The sequence below is a fragment of the Lampetra fluviatilis genome, chromosome 29, assembly GCF_964198595.1.
Source record: "Lampetra fluviatilis chromosome 29, kcLamFluv1.1, whole genome shotgun sequence".
In the NCBI taxonomy this organism is placed as follows: domain Eukaryota; kingdom Metazoa; phylum Chordata; class Hyperoartia; order Petromyzontiformes; family Petromyzontidae; genus Lampetra; species Lampetra fluviatilis.
In genome coordinates this window covers 1,563,394-1,581,531 of record NC_136303.1, presented here as the reverse complement: position 1 = coordinate 1,581,531, position 18,138 = coordinate 1,563,394, and the positions used below count along the sequence as shown (strand labels likewise).

Below are 18,138 nucleotides of genomic sequence, written 5' to 3'. Positions count from 1 at the left end.
GGGACCCATAGCCTCGGGCGGCGATGGGTTCCGTGTGTGAAGTCCGGTGCAGGTTCACAACTCTACTTGAGGTCATTGCCGCACAGAGCCTAAAGAGGTGCGCTCCTGGTAAATGCGGCCAAACGCTGGTGACAATCGTTTAGGGTTTAGAAAAAAAATAAATCGGTCCTCGTTCGAGCAGCCTCGGTAAACAGCCACCCCTAGCCTCCCACAACCTCGGCGAAAGGTTCCAATTAAAACGCAACTGCCGTCAACAGCCCAGTTCAAAATACAGAACATTTATTGAGATATATATATACGTATTATTATAATCAGTGTACATAATGCTTACAAATATAGAAATCGCACGACTGTTTAAAAAAAAACGACCCAAAATCCCGGACTGACAAGTGCGCACGCGAGGTGTCGAAATGCACGACGACCTTCACGACTCCCCCTGCCAGTTTCAGGGAAGGTGTCGAAATCGATGAGGCCACCCCACCCCCACCCAGTTCAACGTTGCCAACGTTAGTTGGGACGGTTGACCCAATGGGCCAACACGCCGTGGGGCCCAACACGCTGCACGCTGTACCGGGCAATCGGCCACCTTCGGAGACCTCGCGACAACCACGATGCTGGCAGGGCCTTCAGCTCTGGGAGACAAACTGTGACCGACCACTCAACCTGCACGGGTCCAATTTTCCAAGTTCGATTGACGCCGCGTGGACCGATTCGCGTGGACGTGTTCGCCCCCATGGTTTGTTCGGTCAAGTTTAAAATATGTTTCATCTCGCCGGACGACAAAACACGCACCACAACGCCAGGAGGTGAAAACACAACAGAATTTATCCGCAATGTCATTATTACGCCTCCGACACACCCCCAAATCATAAATCAGTCTACTTCGATTTACCTGAATATTTTACGATTACAACGGTACTTACTTTGTTAAGACTAAATTGTAGGTATGAAGATTACACACAGACAAGAAAAAGGGGACTACTCTACAAATATCATCACCATATAATATACGCTACACAAAACACGGTGTAATTGCGGTTGCAAACCACTTCAAGAAAAACTAAAAAAAAAGAATGCCACCCAAAGAACCCGAACTGGCTCGTGTCTCGCCGCAGCGCCGCATGATCCGGATCGTCAACCCCCACGCACGCGAGACTCTGAAGCTTCGAGAGCGGAAAGGACCAAAACAAAATCGACTTTCAGGTGGCACCAAAACATTGCGAGCGCCACAAACGGTCCCGGCGTTTCGCAGCGCAGCGGACGCCACATCGCCAGGGCGCTGCGGACGGCGATTGCAAAAGGAGACTTCGAAGCCTTTTTATTTTTAATCTCCCCCTCTCTTTAACGAAGCTTTTAAAAAAAAAAAAGACACGTCAGGTCAGACACCCGTGGCTCCGGGTACACGCAGAGCGCGTATAGCGACAAGGTAACAGCCGTCCGTCTGAACGTTGGGTCGCGTCCACGTCGAGGAGGTATGTACACGCGTGTGAGAGACAGAGAGAGAGACACACAGAGACAGACAGAGAGACAGAGAGACAGGGAGGGAGAGAGAGACAGGGAGAGAGAGACATCACGGGAGCTGCGGCGCCGCAGTGCTCAGATTTGGGCGGCACGGTTTCACGATGGCAAAATCGGAGTCAATTACTTAATCCCTCAAAAAAAATAATCATTGGGTTTAAAAACAAGGCAGACCCAGACCCAGCCCCACCCCCTAGCCCCACGAGGTTCGGTGGTCTTCTTCTCGATGATCACGAAAACGAAAAACTGCAGACGACCGTTCTTTGGCACGATTTAAACGAACTGCGGTGGACACAAGAACGAACAAAAACGGTCGATGGTCGTGCGCGCCGCAAACATGAAACGCCGGGGGCATCCGACGTAGGCATGTGGTTGGAACCGTTGCTGGCTAGAGACCCACACCGCCACCTCCCCCGAGCTCCGACAGTGATAACTGGGCACACGTTTCTTGCAAACCGATGTCCATAACGCGACCGTTACAAAGGTGTTTTACATCCTTCGCGAGTGGCTTGCGAATTGACATTCGGGTGGCGTGCCATCACACGATGGGCTACAACACATCGGCAACAACTGCAGCGCTTCGCAGTGCAGCGACATCATCGGAGTGCCGGTCGATGGAAGGAATTGGAAATTCAGCCGCATGAGAAACCGCTTCCTCACCCCGCCAGTCCTCGCTCTCTCGATGGGTTTCTTGCGCCGACTGAAGCCGATTGTGACTCGTGGAAACTTTAGATTCGGGATGACGAAGCTCCCGTAGATTGGAGTTAAAGAAAATAATTTGGTGTGACGAATAGTTGTAATGAGTATACAAAAGGCGACCGTGTCTACGTGGGGGTTATAATGCGTTGTGTTGGGCACGTTCTGGGAACGGGCTCAAACAGCTGGACAAACAAAGAGCTCTCCGATGCATGCTCAAGGTCGCGCCGTGCATCATTGGGCACGGTGTCCGACGTTTCGAGCCCACGTGCTCGGAGCTTCTTCACGGGACCGAATTGTCGGACATCGTGTCGAACAACCTAAAAGACGCATCGGAGAGCTATAACGGCACAACCGCAAAAACACTACCTCCCGTAGCTGTACATATCCTTTATTAAAAACGCCGCCGACGTATCAGTACAAGTGTTCTCACCATACCACCGCCCAGTAAACATGGAACGTTGGTCCAACGTTGCACGTTCACCAGGTGGATGTTATGCCGCTCGCCATTAAAACAACAGCGGAGACACACAACCAACAGACACGATCTGGAACGACGGCGCTTTCAAAACGAATTACTGCGATATCCACAGGGTGGGTCAGGGTGAGTGGCTCGGGCGAATGGGTCAGGTCACGATGAGTGTGCCGGGAACGTGGGAAGGCTGTCAGTTGCAAGAGGGTTGTTGAGCCGGTGGTGCAGGAGGTTCTCCTCCGTGGCGGTTGAGCTGGTGTCCTTTATGCGACCGTGTACAGGTACATGGCTCCAACGAGAACGAAGAACTGCAGACACGGCATGGCACCGCGCGCGCAAGCCACGATGACACACACATCACGGTACCACACGTACAGGCACGCACACACGCACACCACGTGAGACACACACACACAAGCCACGTTAACGGCAAATCATTACAGCAATATAATAACAAATACAAATCACGAACAAGGACAATTTTTTGTTGTCGTCTGGCCAATTCAATTATTGAGCATTCTTAATGCTGCTACTGCTGCAGCTGACGACTGTTATACCGTTGATGGATAACAATGGTGAAAAACAATTATGATACGATGCATTTGGTGATAATGCCAATGATGGTGGTGGTGGTGGTGATGACAACAATCACGACGACGGCGTTTGAGCGACGCAGCATCCAGTACGTACCGTGAAGCAGAGGATGGCGAATCCGAACCAGGCGACGCCCCACGTGTAGCGATTCACGGCCGCGCTAAAGTAATCGAAGCAGCCCTGTGGGATGCAGTCGCCACCGTTATTACCTCGGGTACACAGCGAGCGACTTCGTGGGGTGGTCGCTAGCCCAACCACCCCCCAACCACCCCCCAACCACCAAACCTCATTTACCAGCGAGAGAGCTTCAGACTATCCCAGAGGTTTTTTTGGAAATGTTTGCGGGTTGCGGCTCGACAGATGGTCGCAGAAGTTGCCCGGCAACGTGGAGTGCCATACACCGCACTCGCGCGGTACGACCCCAAATTGCATCGCAGCGAGAGAGCACCAAGGTTGTCACTGGCGCAGGGCACGGTGGACCGACAAACGCCATCACACCGGTTCACTGATCGCACCAAGCCATCACGCGCGCTCTGCAGCTGGCGAACCGCTCACAACTTCGGGGAGGTCTCGCCGTACGGGCTGAAAGAAACCAGCTTTGATTGAAAACTAATTGCTTTAAAACTGCCTTCTGTTGTTTAGTGGTGTTGGCCTCTCCCCGCACCTCCGATGAGCACGCTTGGCTACGTACGGTGTGGAAGACGCTCAACATATCAGTTTAACAGGTAGGCTTTCGTGACCAATATTATCCACAAGGGATTTCTGTTGTTGTGGGTTTACCCTCCAGCTCACCGATGTGCGCCGAACAAGTAACTAATTTACATGTTTTGTTTACATGACAGACCTTACCAATTGGCTGTCGGGTGGTGGCGGGTTTTTCAAGGCGTAAAAATGTACGCGATCCAACCTAAAAAAGTCCACTGTTGTTCCACATACATATGAAAGATAATTCGGGTAAATAGGTTTAAGAGGGTAGGCAGCTAAACTCCATCGGCACTGCACATTCCCTGCACGGACTGCACCGACCACGAAGAGCACTCCGAGCGACACGACCGTGACAAAGCGCCACAGCGGCTCGGAGATGTTAACTACCTTGCCTGGTATACAGGAGGTCGTGGGGTCACGATCCCGACCCTGACACCTCGCTGTATATTTGGAGCTTGCATGTCTCTCTCTCCCTGTGGTCGCGTGTATTTTTCTCCGGGCGCTCCAGTCCCCCCCCCCTCCCCCCACTATGAATGTCCACACGACGACAAGCCAGTGGGGGGCCCCTTACCGGGTAAAAATAAAAAAATGTTTATCACTCGTCGCGGCGCGAGCGACGCGATGGCCACCGCGTCTGCATTCTCACCGCGGTGTTCACGTATCCGTCCATGCCGAGGCGGCAGTAGGTGATGTTCAGCGGCGGACCGTCCTTGCTCAGCACGCAGCAGTGCATGGGCCACGGGAAGTTGACGTCGTCGTTGTTGTGAGCTTCGGAAAACTTGGAGGTGTGCGTGAGCCAGTCCGTGGGACCGTTGGAGCCGCAACACTTTTGCTGTGTTCGGCGCACGGACGTTCAGGGGTGCCGCACAGATGGAAAAAAGGATGAGTGGACGGACAGATAACTCGATGGATATACAGTTGTATGGATTGGACAGCTAAACGAACGAAACAAAAAAAACACACGCACACACAATGCAACCCGGCATTGGCCAAACAACGCTATGTTGAAAGACTATGCCGCAAATGACTCAATTGGGATTACACAGCAGCAATTTGGCTACTGCCCCATCACCCCCCCCTTCTCCCCCCACTCCAAAAACAAAACTTGGCAGGACACCATCTGAAAAAAAAAAACTTCTTGAGACCCGGTGGCTTTCCGGAGTAAACAAGCAAAGTACTAAAATAATAAGAAAAAACGACATTAAGTCATGGGACAGAGAGACGAGTTATATCATTCGCCCTTCCCCTCGTGCTATGACAGTATGTGGATATCGAGTGACTTGCAGAGATTTGGGAGGCGTTACCACAGTGGGTTTGCAGATCGGCGCGACCTTTCGTACACAGCGCAGGCGTGAAAGCACAATGCTTGAGCTTAAAACAAATTCAACTGAACTTAAACTATTTTTATTTAGCAGGTAACACCCACCCGGCTACGTAGCTCTTTTTTAGCAGGTAACACCCACAAACGATAACTCATCATGGAGCGGCTCATCACGTGGACGTTTAGAGCGGCCAAATACTCTGAACGCACGCCGATTCTAAGTGTGGAGGGACAAAAATCTGAGGACCTGGAGAAAAATGCACGCGACCACGGGGAGAACGTGCAAACTCCATATATACAGGCGTCAGGGTTGGGATGGAACCCACGGCACCCTGTATACCAGGCGAGATAGTTAACATCTCGCCACCGCAGCACCCATATACAACAGGGTGCTTGAAAAAAAATGTTACACTTATATGGGACTATCGTTTTGAATGGAAAAAGTCAAAGAGTACTCCACTAGTTCGCCATCGTTGTCAACGCGTGCCTGAAATCTTCTCCAGGTGGTCTCCAGAGCCCGGAGGCAGCACATTTCTAGCGGTATTGTTGCAAATTCTCCATAGTGTTAACATTTTTTTGAAGCACCATGTATATGTGTAATGACAGAGTTACACCTGCCGGCCTGTAGGGGTAATTACGGTTATGGCTGCATGACATAATGCCTTATCATAAGGGGAGCGTATCTGGGGTAAAGGTGAAGGGCGGAGTCAGTCGAGAAGCTCCGGGAACCTGCCCGAAGGTTCTGGAAAGGGGGCGTGGCTAGAGGTGGAGCTTGGCCACGGCCGGCAGATATTGGAGGGACTGAACCAGCGGTTCGGGGCTGTTAGTGTGGGACCTGCGTCCTGGCTGCGATGCTGCTCATCGTCAACTCTTCGTCTTCGACCACGTGGCTGTTCTTCTGCAAGATCAGCTCCGTCGCCGCCGCTAGGCTCGTCAACCAGCCAGCGTAGCGCATGACGGAGATGGGCTGCGTGGTAGGATCCCTTATGTGTAGCTGCGTTACGAAGTGTATCGCCCCGTGTGCTCTTAATAAAGAAGCAGCCTTCTACTCGACGCGTCTCGGAAGTCACTCACTACATATTTATGGTTCGCCGCGACACCTCGCAACTCTTTGAAAGTATCCCGCCCTTATGCGCAAAACCGCTGCAGTGTCGCGATCGACAATCGGGAAGTCCCAAATCTTTAGAATCGTTGACACGTTGTCAAAATCGGGGCAGACATCTTTTCGCCGACCTGACCAGGGGCCTCGTGGTCTCATTTGCCTATCCGGGATCCATCAAGTCACCAATAATAATAATAGTTGTAGTCGAGTATATTTGATATTTGCGCCGTTCATACAGCAGAGAGACTATCACGAAATGTGACTTTACCGTCCTCTAGATAATTATTTTTGTATTTTTAAATGATCTGGCCATCAAGGAGACTCCGGACGAGGCCGCAACGCCATCACCGATCGACCCGACGGAAGAGCCCGGCGAAGCGATCCGGTGGATGTATCTCTCCACCTCCCCCCCACCTCTTCACCACAGCACCGTGACCACGCGTACAGCATGGCCGTGGCTCACCTCTCGCATGAACATGTTCCACGTTTCCGTGTAGGCTGGGTAGGTGTCGCTCGGGTACTCCGTCAGCATTTGCTTCAGCAGGAAGTTTTCGTCGCCCACCAGCTGTGGGGTAGGGGCAGCGTGGGAGGACGAGGTAGGGAGGGGAGCAAGCAACATGGAATTAAAAGGATGGTGGCTCGCGCGGATGAGAGGGTACGACGCCTCCCCCCCCCCCCCCATTCCCCGCACCGCGCACGTCGCTGCGCTATTTAGAAGGCGGGTAACACGTGTGAATGCATCGCTCCAAACATTTCATAGCTCAGTTCGGGAAAAACTATTGCAAAAAACAAGTAAAACTCCACCACCCCCCGCTCCGCTAAAATCACACACTCGTGGGGTCTAACAACGTAGCTGGAGCATCTCGGCATGGTCGGCGATGTACGGTGCGAAATAAGTTCTACGTACATAAGAAACAAAAGCTTTTGGTTCCCATTTGTGAATAACCCCACCCTTGCTGCTGGCATCATCAACTTCACTATGAAATGCCTACGGAAGGGGATGATACCAGCCCCGCCCTCTCTAGTGGCCCGCACCACACCAGACTGCCTTTGTCTCCCCAGTGCTGAATGTTTAAACACACTGCAGCACCAGGCATTCATTCGAGGTGAAGCCGACCTAAAGGGGAGAGGCCCAGGAAGGGTGTGGAAATATAGATCCATCACCGATGTTGGCCACAAGTGGGAATTGAACCCGGATCGCCGGGTGCGCTGCACAGTGCGCCAACCACTACATTGCCACTCCTCCACACACACGCACACAGGCACGCAGAGGACACTCACGTAGTCTCGTTGCGTGAACGAGGTAATGCAGGACGCCGACTCGAACGCGAAGACGACCAGCATGCACACGATGTACTGCAGAGGCACGGGGGGACACACAGACGCACACCCAGATGAGTGACACACAGACGCACACCCAGGTGAGACGGACACACCAGGTGAGTGCAGGTCCTTGCGTAGGCAGGTGAGTGGCTATTGCCTAGGCGAGGAGAAAGTCGTTGGGCTGGCAGGGTGGCCCAAAAATCAGGGCACATTTGGTTATTTAAAATGTTTTAACAAATGTTCAAACTAACTTCCACTCATTAATGCGTGCACGAATTATCTTTTGAAATGAATTTAGTGCGTGGTTTTAGGTCTCAATTCAACCCGTGGCTCTTGCTCGAGTTTTCTAACCGACAGATTTGAGGTGACCCCACAGGAAGGAGAAAAAATTAACCCGTAAAAACTAAGTTTTTCACTATAAATCGTTTATATGCGTGGCATCGGTTTTATTTTATTATTAATTTCTGTTTTTCTTGAGTAAGAGTTTCATTTTTATCACATTGGTATTTTAAATTAAATATTTGTTTTTTTCCTAAAAAGTGGAAAATTTTGGAAAATTTTTTCACGAAAATAAATTGTCACGCACAACGAGTCTGTGTGCAAAATGTCAGCTCGATTGGATCACGGGAAGTGGGTTAAAAAACGACCGAAAGATTTGCACGGTCGTAAGCGCGCAAGCAAGCAAGCGAACTTAATATAAAGGATTTAAAAATAGATGTGAATTACGACAATCGATAAAGTATTAACTTTAACAAACAACATTTGTATCTAGATTTGAAGTTTTCGTGACTGCAGGGATCCATACTCTTTGGTTCTTTCGGTAAAGTCACGTAGGGAGAAAATTTAACAAATTAGATCACGACGTTTCGAGTGCAACACAAGCGTCCGTCATCAGGTGGGACAACCACAGCAAGAAACATTTGTTGAAGTGGGCAAAAGGGCTGCTGTAACAAGAGGCTATATAGGTAAGAGAGGGGGGAGGAGCCAGGGAGGAGAGAGAGAGAGGGTGGGGGTGTGGGGTAGGGGGAGTGGGGTTCTGCAAGCTCCGATACGAGCACGACAACATGCCGGTGCTGGGGGGTAGGAAGCTGAAGAAACTGGAGATGCGGATTTCTCAACATTTTTAAGGTAGTAACATCAGAAAAAACGAGCGCTTTGAACTCACAAAATTGAAAAAGAGGGATGACATAGCCATCCTCTCAGCCGACAAGGGCAATGCCACTGTCATCATGGATAAAGCCACATACAACAACAAAATCCAGGACCTTCTTAATGATGGCAGCTACACCAAAATCAACAAACATCCTACTAACAGCCCGACTACAAAACCAACGATATCATTACCAGTTCGACTTCTCTAATCAAACCAGTCAAACGGCTCTCACGAAAACCTTCTGCTGCCAGACCACCCAGATTCTATGGTATTCCTAAGATCCATAAAGAAGGCACTACACCTACCTACAAGCTGGCCGTTTTCTGTCTGATACCTTGCTTCCATTCACTGGCAAGATGACCTCAGCAGTGCATAACTCAGCTCACTTGGTCTCTCTAATCAAGGGCATTTCACTGTCTCCCAGATTATTTTCTCGTCAGCTTTGATGTTCTTTCTCTGTTCACCAAGGCTCCTGTGCCTGACACCTTAGCAATAATTGAAGATTTAGTCCAACATGGACTGAACTCTGATGTTCCTTACCAACACTTACTTCACCTGTAATGGTACTTTCTACAAACAAAATGAAGGTACCCCCATGGGTTCCCCCCTTACCACCAGTGATAGCGAATGTTTTCATGGACAAATTTGAAACGGATGCCACCAGACATCCACCCTACGTCCTTTCTTGTGGAAGAGATATGTGGATGACACTTTCGTCATTTGGCCACATGGCCTGCCAGCACTGAACCAATTTCTCACCCACATTAATTCTATACACCCATCCATCAAATTCACCATCGAAGTGGAGAAGGATGGTAAGCTACCATTCCTGGATGTTTGTTTGAGAAGAGACCTGATGGCTCTTTGGGACACTGTCTACAGGAAAGCCACCCACACAGATTCCTATCCGAAACCTGATTCCCACCACCATCCGGCACAGAAGAATTCCCTCATAAAAACACTACACCATAGGGCCCACTGCATTTCTGACTAACACCACCTAGCCAGTGAACTGGAACACGTACACCAGGCCCTTAAGATTAATGGATATTCAGACCACATTATCCGCCAAGCTGTTTCTCCAACCATGGAGAAACAACCCCGAGACGCCGATCAAAACCATCACGTTACCATACATAGCAGGCGTTACCAAAAATATTTCCAAAATCTTAAACAAACACAAGATCTAGGTCCGATTCAGTACAGTACACAAAATCCGTGATCTAATCCCATCTGTGAAGGATGTCATTCCTGACATGGAGTCTTACAAACTAAGTTGCACCTGTGGTGATTGTTACATTGGGGAAACGACATGTCTTGTGTTGCGCCCGAAACGTCGTGATTTAAAATTTAAATGTTTTAATCTCAGCGTTTAAATAAATTAAATAATACCATAATGCACCCTTCAGTTTGGGGCCACCCTGCATAATAATCAACGTCGGCTCTCTCCCAGTGCACAGTTCTCTTTGCCGACCGGAGAAAATCCTTCTCGGGAGCGAGCGATGGGGCCCCAACGCGTGAGCGAGCCGTACCCCAAGCAGGAGCTTCCGTGTCATGCGCAGCGCGGCGATGATCCCCACGAAGCCCAGCAGGAAGAACGCCATGCCCGTGAAGATGGCGATCCACGCGCCGGCGAAGACGTCGTCGTTGTGCGCCATGCCGAGGATGGGGTACACCTTATAGCCATCGGTCACCACCCAGATGGTCACGGCGGTCAGCGTGATGCCACACAGCTGGGGCGGTGGAGGCGGTGGGGGAGAGCCAACATGGAGGGAAATAAGAGCGAGGCAAACAGAATCAGAACCAGAATGTTTATTTATACTGGTTGAATCTGACGAGCTATAAAGCTCTTTTTCAGAGATGTCCAGTTGAGCCTCCCAGTTTCTCGAAGAGGCTCAACTGGGGACACACGGGGGAGATGGCAGCCACACCCACTCTTGCATAGCCACCGCCCACGCACTCGCGAGCACCGTCCCATGCGGCTACACGGCGAGAGACCGTGACACCTCCTCGCCCTGTCCGACTCGTTCCTCATTGCGACCGCGCCGAGACCAGCAACCTCGCCGACTGCGCTTGAGAGCGGGTCAACTATATTTTGTATTTTTAAAATTGATGTTGTTTTTCTTCCCTCCAATTGCTACCAGAGTCGTGTCACTAAATTAACACATTTATTCATCTTCAATACAGCTTACAGAGGGCGTAATTTCAAGCCAGGGACGGTGCAGGTCGGCAAACTGGAAATAATTTCCGCACCATGCACACCATGTCTCTTGCGATGGATATGGTTACTCTTCGCATGCTTATTCCAGTCGACAAGCGAACCGGAAAACATCGAGTGAGAAATAGTCCTGGCCCAAACAAAACCCATGCCCAACCCTAACAATGAAAAAAGATTTGTTGAATAATTGACAGCGATGTTTCCTCTTTTTCCAAACATCAAAGCCTTTGGCGGCGCACGTCATAAACTCAACATTTTCCTGCGACAAGTCTGAGACTTTACAAAACGGACAATACAATTACCGCGAGTCTTGAATCACATGCTAAATATAGTAATAGCACTGTGTCATGGTCAGAGTGTTCATAGAACATTATTTAAGAGCCACAGAGTTGCAGCGTTTGGTATTTAAGGACAGACCGGTCGGACGACTAACTTTGCTCTCCAATTCCTCCCCAATGCGTTTACAGCGAGGAAAAAACGAAGACAACCACGTAATTTTGTTAAAAAGATGTACTGTGATCTAGGGCACGGTTCATAATGGCCATGCCGGAGCACCCAGCAGGGTTCGCATGCAGCCGTGAGCTGCTCGCGATGAAACCGGTGTCTCAAGCGCACCGCACCCGTCTCGGTTCGCTGTTGACGTCATGAAGAGGGGCCCCCACCCTTTTGTGACTTGTGTGGTTTTGCACTTAAATAAATGTGGACGCGCAATGCCGATTTGGAGTCGATTGAAATGAGAACTGAACCCGGCAATGCATCACAAAAGTGTAAAAAAAATGACTGTTAAATCAGGAATATATATTTTTTACAACCGAATTGTTATCGGGCCCAATCAAATACTATTTATCCGAGTGAGCTCAAGCTTCCTGTAAATCACGTGACTTCTGTGTGGGGATGACGATGGTTTGGTGTCCTTTTTAGAAAGCCAACTTTTATCAGAGGCATTCATCCAGCAGTGGATGGATAATGGCTTGTAATGATGATGATACGTTTCCATACATTGTATTACATTGCAGTCGTCGTAACAAGTCACAACTATTGCAAGGTTGAGAGAGTTCAAAATTCCGGTTCGGGCGTTGTCGATCCAGCCCACAGTCCCTCGAGGGCGATTAAAATTAGTACCTCTGAAATATCAAGACCTATCTCTTATGGGGCGTGGCTCGGCCGTGAAATAGGGGGTTTGAAAGCTCCACCACCGACTCAGCGCTGTGAAATGGGGAAATGAGCATTGCTGGCACTGCTCTTCAGAGACGGAAATTGCTTTTTGACCTTTGAAGGATGAATATCTGGACGTGCCTACCACTTCACACTTCTGTGATCCATTGCTTGAGATTTGTAAAAAGCTCCCCGACCCTCTGGCACTGTGCAGTCGTCACTGACGGCAGTGCAGCAAGTGGGGTTTGTCAGGACCCATGTGTCTGGAGCGTTGAGTCTCGTCTGCTTGGGTACATGGTGGGGTTTCTCCGCGACGACCTCTGGTTCTCTCCCACATTATGCAACTCTAGAAAATAAAAAAACTGGCCAAACACGGTGACTTCAGCAGCGATTCTCCTGCAAAAATGAAACTCGGTACGGCTTTCCTCGGGGTAAATTACGTTATTATTTATCTTTAACAGAATTTGGCACAAGAAGGGCATTTACGCAGGGACAGCAGCACACAATCTGTACAGAACATACACTGCAAACTATCCGATGCAGGGGGTTTGTCTGCTTTAAAAAATTCTAATGGTAAACTATATAAACTAATAACTAAATAATATTGTATTTTACCAGGTAAAGCCCACCGAGCAATATAGCTCTTTTTCAGAAGCGACGTGGCTATCACAGATGCTAGCTCACTCAATTAAGTGGCCCACTTGTGGCAATTTATTGCAGCCAAATACTGTAAACGCATGTGGATTCTAAATGCGCAGGGCAAAACCGGAGGACCCGGAGAAGAATCCACGGGGAGAAAGACATGCAAACAACAAATATACAGCAGGCGTCAAGGGTTGGGATCGAACCCACGACCCCCTGTATACCAGGCGAGGGAGTTAACATCTCGCCACACACATCACGTGGAGGGGACTACATGTGGGCCCCATCATCATGGAAGCCGACTGACAGCATAAGAACACGAAGAATATTATTCGTTAAGCAAAAGGGAGTTGGGCAAACATCGCAATGTCTAACGACTTGCCTAAAACAATCTGAGATACTCGGGGAGGCTTCCATGCTTGCGTGATAACCTACAGGTTGGTCCAGATTGTCTTGTGACCAACCCCCCCCCCCCCCCCCCCACTATTTAATTATCTAAAACTTAATAGTATTGTGAAGTAAGGCTCTTTGAAAATGTACATTGCGAGTGAGCAATTGCGTCAATCAATTTGTCATGTCTGTATTTTCTAAATGTGGTTTGTGAAAATCCACATGCTGGTACAAACAGAACCCCCGCCCCCCCACAACAACAACAACAAACCCAACTCTGGACAGAGCACGGATGGTTTTTGAGCGCGTTGGCCAACATCTTCAGAGAGCTTTAACACACAAAAAAACCCTGTATACGTGAGCTCCACAATTGACGGAATGTCACGTCACCACCAGAGTGAGAACCCCACCCCACAATCAAATGGCACCGCATTTCTCAAGAGATTTTAACACGCGACAAGCGAGAGGGGAGAATCAAAGAATGCCTGGGGGTCATTTTGAACGGGGGTGGGGGGGGGATCAAATGTGGGTTGGGGTGGGGTGGGTGGGGTGGGGGTGATGGTGGGTGGGTGAGGGTAAAATGCCGCAGCGCTGCAGGGTGCGCGTGAAGGGAGGGAATGTCGCGGGACCAGTTTGACACGTTTTTACGCAAAAAAACGTCGGAACAAGAGCCGCATTTATATTCAAAAAGTTCGTGCCGGAGACGCGCCCGTACCCCAAAGCCAAACCCACCCCTGCCGCCGTCCCCGAATGGCCATCGAATCGACGCCGTGTTAAACATCACGCCGCGAATAGTGTACACGAGAGATATATACTATGGACAGGGGGGACACATTACCTGCTCGTCTAGTCTTCTACCACAAGGACGACAATAATCATCATCTTGCGCGACGTCTCACGTGGGGAAGCGGGCCCCCTCGTTTATAAACATCAGGCAGTTCATCGACCGGTGTTGGGTTACGCAAGCCTGACTGCTGATGACGCTGGGTTTTTTGTAATTAAACCATTTTTTATTTATCAGGTAACACCCATGGAGCTACTCTGTATAGCTATTTTTCAGAAGCGAACTGGCCACAAATGACTGTTCAACCAAGTGGCTGATCACGTGGACATTTATAGCAGCCAAATACTCTGAAGGCGTGTTTCTAAATGAACACACCGAATGTCGAAGTCGGTCTGGGCACAGAGTTTTTGCTTGGATTGAACCACTGGCTGCTGAAGATATGTACCCCCAGAAGGCCGTGGGGCCGATGGATGGCATGTAAAAAAAAAAGTATATTATATGTAGAGACATACATGTGTATGGAGGCAGTCAGCTTATCTAATTTGGTACTAAAATATCGGCTTGGTAAACTGACATCCGAGAGCCATAGGATGAACCGTGTCCAAATAGTTTGAAATTCTTACCCATCTAAGGCTACCTGTTTGCAAACAGTTTACCAAAATCTAATCGTACAGCAAAATAAAAGACTTTAAAAAAAATGTATATATGGATAAATATTACATCACATGCTTGACAGGGATGGCTTAAGAATGGGTGGGTGGGGGCTTCAGCTTTGGATTGAACCTGGTTAATGCGCGGTTAAACTTTTACTTATATTATAAATTGGTTGCGTTGGCAAATATGCACCAGGCATCACCCATAAAACCCCAGCTCTATCTCTAGAGAGGAATTGAATCGCAACTGGGCTCTTACTTGGTTAGAAATTAAGGCCATCTCTAAATTGGCAATTGTAACATTTTTAACATAACCTTAAGATTGCAGTCTGGACACTATCGTAACACTTGCTAACCACAGCAGCACATTACTCATCCACGATGCTGTATTCAGCAAAGGTGGCTTTTTATTTATAGTAAGACGGATGGGTTTTACCCTGATCATTTGCATATTTCTGATTATTATTATTTGCACATACTTGTATAGCCCTTTCAATCAATTCACTGCTAGAGGGGTTCTTTAAACGCAGCGTGGGCGTTGGGGTCATTTGATCATCCTCTGGTAAAGACGGGGGAGCACAGCAGTACAGCAACACCTCCATGTGCCAAGTAGATGCGCTCATGAAGCTTTGTTCGTATATTGAAAAACATTCGTACTTTGAAGATACGTTTCCCAGCCTTTGTAACTTACCATGTAATGCTATAAACAATTTATAACTTAACATTAATATTGTATACAACGACATTATATTTAAAAAACTCAATGTTAAACAAATGAAATAAACATTACGATGAGCAACGCTCCAGAATCCGGAGTACATCAGATCAACATTTTATTACGTCGCGATTTCAGTGCATTTGTTTGTTTTTTTGCTGTTTAAAGTAATGATGGTGAATCCAAACTTCCTTATACCGAAACTTCGTTGATCGAATGTACACGTGTATATGATGCGTCTTCGCTGCCCTCTGTTGCCCCCAAAGTAGCACTGCAGCAGCCTATAGCACCTGTTATTAGCGGTGGTGGAACACTGCATCTCGAGAATATCCCATTTCACCATCTAAAACAGTCATTTATAACATCTTTACGTTAAAATAGGCGCTCGAAATGTAATTGGCCATACATACGATAGTTTCAATAATCGATTTTGACTACTGGAGCGGTGACTTCAGGCGTGCTGGAATTATTTAGCCGCTTAATCAGTCACAGGTGTCACTGGCCAGAGTACTCGACTGACAATCCACAGGGGTACAAGTTCAATCCCCAGTCAGGCGCGGGTTTACGCTAAAATGACCATTCCTATCACCATCACCCACGATCATCATCGCTATAGCCACACTCGCCATCACCGCCCACCCTCGCTATCACCACACCTTCCATCACTATTCACCATCACTGCCACCCTCATCACCATCACTCTTGCGGTCGTGAAAAATAACGATCAAATTGTGGGAACTTTAGCAGTGGATGTTCTATGGAGGATATACATAACGCCTACCACGGCAATGTGGACGTTCCACTTCTAGCTCAGCAATGAGCTCCACACCACCCCCATTGCCTGATGGAGCAGGCAGATAGTGAGTTTATAATTTACTGCCTTCACTTGTTTCGACCGATAACGCAACAAAAACATGCTTTGCCGTAGGCGTCACGAGACGTAGCGTCCCATATGGGAACTGTTGCAGCTCGCCATCAGTGGGCCACCACGGCGAGTCCCGATGACCCAAGGAAGGTGGCCCAGCCCCATAGGACGACTTCCATATCAAGCCCCTTAAAACGAACTCTTTATCCTCAACAAAGGCACACACCCCCCACCGCCCCAGGCTCTGTATTTGTTTTTTTTTCTTGTGCAATCAGTGGTATCCAGGCCGTAGTTCATCAACTCGCTCGACTCGACAATCCGGGTTAACAGAACAAAACTAAAATCAACGCAGGCAGAAACCTGGAATTTTAATAACCCAACATCTCATCAGAGTACCTCCGACAGGGCCATTATGAGAACCTGTACCCCTTGAGCCACATGAGGCCCACTTGTAACAAAAATAAAACCGTTGTCCTCCTTACCAAAATAATCACGTTGCCGATGATCACCAGCCACTGAATGCCGCCTGCGTTCGACTCCTTCGCCATGATTCCCCCTGGGAAGGAATAGGCGGCAGCGTTGTTATAGTCTCACAAGCTTGGCACCGTTTGCGAGCGCCTATCAAGAGGCTGGCCACGGCGCGCGAACGTTGCTGCAGCCGTGGGCCCACGGGACCACGCCCGCCGATGTTTGCGGACGGGCAGCCAGGCACGGGGAGATTTCACTTGAAGCGGAGAGATGAAAACCTCGCGGGGAAGGAGGATCCGAGCGGTTCGGATATCACTCGCCACCGATGTTATAGGTGGCGTGGGAATTGAACCCAGAGGGTTTGCGTAATGAAAAACAACGCGCACTCGTACACGAATTCTCATGCAAAGGAACACAATTACATTGACAAGACAAAGATCCCCCGTATAGCCTTAACAAACTGTTGGGGCAAGTGATGTTAGCGAGCACCGATGAAGGCCGGCACGGCACACGAGAGGGTGGGTGGCCAACACCACCCCCGGCCGCCTTTGTCTCCCCTAGTGACGATGTATTTAAGGCCGAGTCGACCTAGGAGAGGCCCAGAACCGGTACAGATAATCGTCACTGGTGTTGGCCGTGAGCGAGAATCGAACCCGGGTCACCAGGTTCGTAGCGCAGCGCGCGCTCATTGCTACACCGCCTCTCCCTTTTTACATTACACTTACAAACACGCCAACAAATGTACACACAGGCACGCATTCACGACAATGAACGCCACCACGCACCACAAATACACGCGTGCACATCTCGCAACGGGCACACGCAATGCAATAATCGTCGAACAGGCGTCAAAGTATTCACAATGCACCCAAATGATCTATCGTCAAAACGCGTTAGAAAGTTGCGAACGCATCGAATTGACATTGCAGTAAATCACATCGTCCCAAGCTTCGTGACCGCTCGCGATATTCACCATTGCCTCTGACATTACACGCCTTAGGTTATGAATCGAGTTTTATGGAAACACATTTTAGTCGTAACAACGCGGTTAGAGAGAGGAGCAGCAGCAGCAGCGGCAGCGGCAGCCACCTTGGTGACGGGATGAAGGTTGGAGAGAAGTTGGCTGCACAGCGAGAAAAAAAAATGCCACACCTGGTGGGCGAAGCGCAGGCGCGGGCCCCTTTATATACTCGCGTGACGTCACGCAGGTGAGAAAACAGGTGGGGACGGTGAGACGTTAGCGACAAGTGTGGGATCGTCAGCTCCTCTCCACCACCGAAAAACCTCCACCATCATCATCATCGTCATCGCCAGCCATGATCAATCCATTTCCATGTAAAGCTTTCGTGACTGCAGGGATTCAT

The 18,138-nt window shown here is 49.2% G+C and overlaps 1 protein-coding gene across 1 annotated transcript; it reads right to left on the bottom strand.

The window, feature by feature from the left end:
* Nucleotides 1–258: 258 nt before the first annotated feature.
* On the bottom strand, nt 259–17,926 carry LOC144942928 (uroplakin-1a-like). The gene is made up of 8 exons (XM_078869958.1): nt 17,864–17,926; nt 16,789–16,862; nt 10,417–10,617; nt 7,690–7,764; nt 6,872–6,973; nt 4,632–4,817; nt 3,377–3,460; nt 259–2,994 (listed from the first exon to the last, which is right to left on the bottom strand). The coding sequence occupies exons 2-8, from the start codon at nt 16,852–16,854 to the stop codon at nt 2,950–2,952; spliced, it is 759 nt and encodes a 252-aa protein (XP_078726084.1). The 5' UTR covers nt 16,855–16,862; nt 17,864–17,926; the 3' UTR covers nt 259–2,949.
* Nucleotides 17,927–18,138: the final 212 nt, after the last annotated feature.

Coding starts and splice junctions, on each gene's coding strand:
- LOC144942928 (XM_078869958.1), bottom strand. CDS start 16,854: ATGGCGAAGGAGTCGAACGCAGGCGGCATTCAGTGGCTGGTGATCATC. Junction 7,765..10,416: donor CACGGAAGCTCCTGCTTGGG/GTACGGCTCGCT, acceptor GTGCCTCTGCAG/TACATCGTGTGCATGCTGGT. Junction 6,974..7,689: donor CGTTCACGCAACGAGACTAC/GTGAGTGTCCTC, acceptor CCTACCCCACAG/CTGGTGGGCGACGAAAACTT.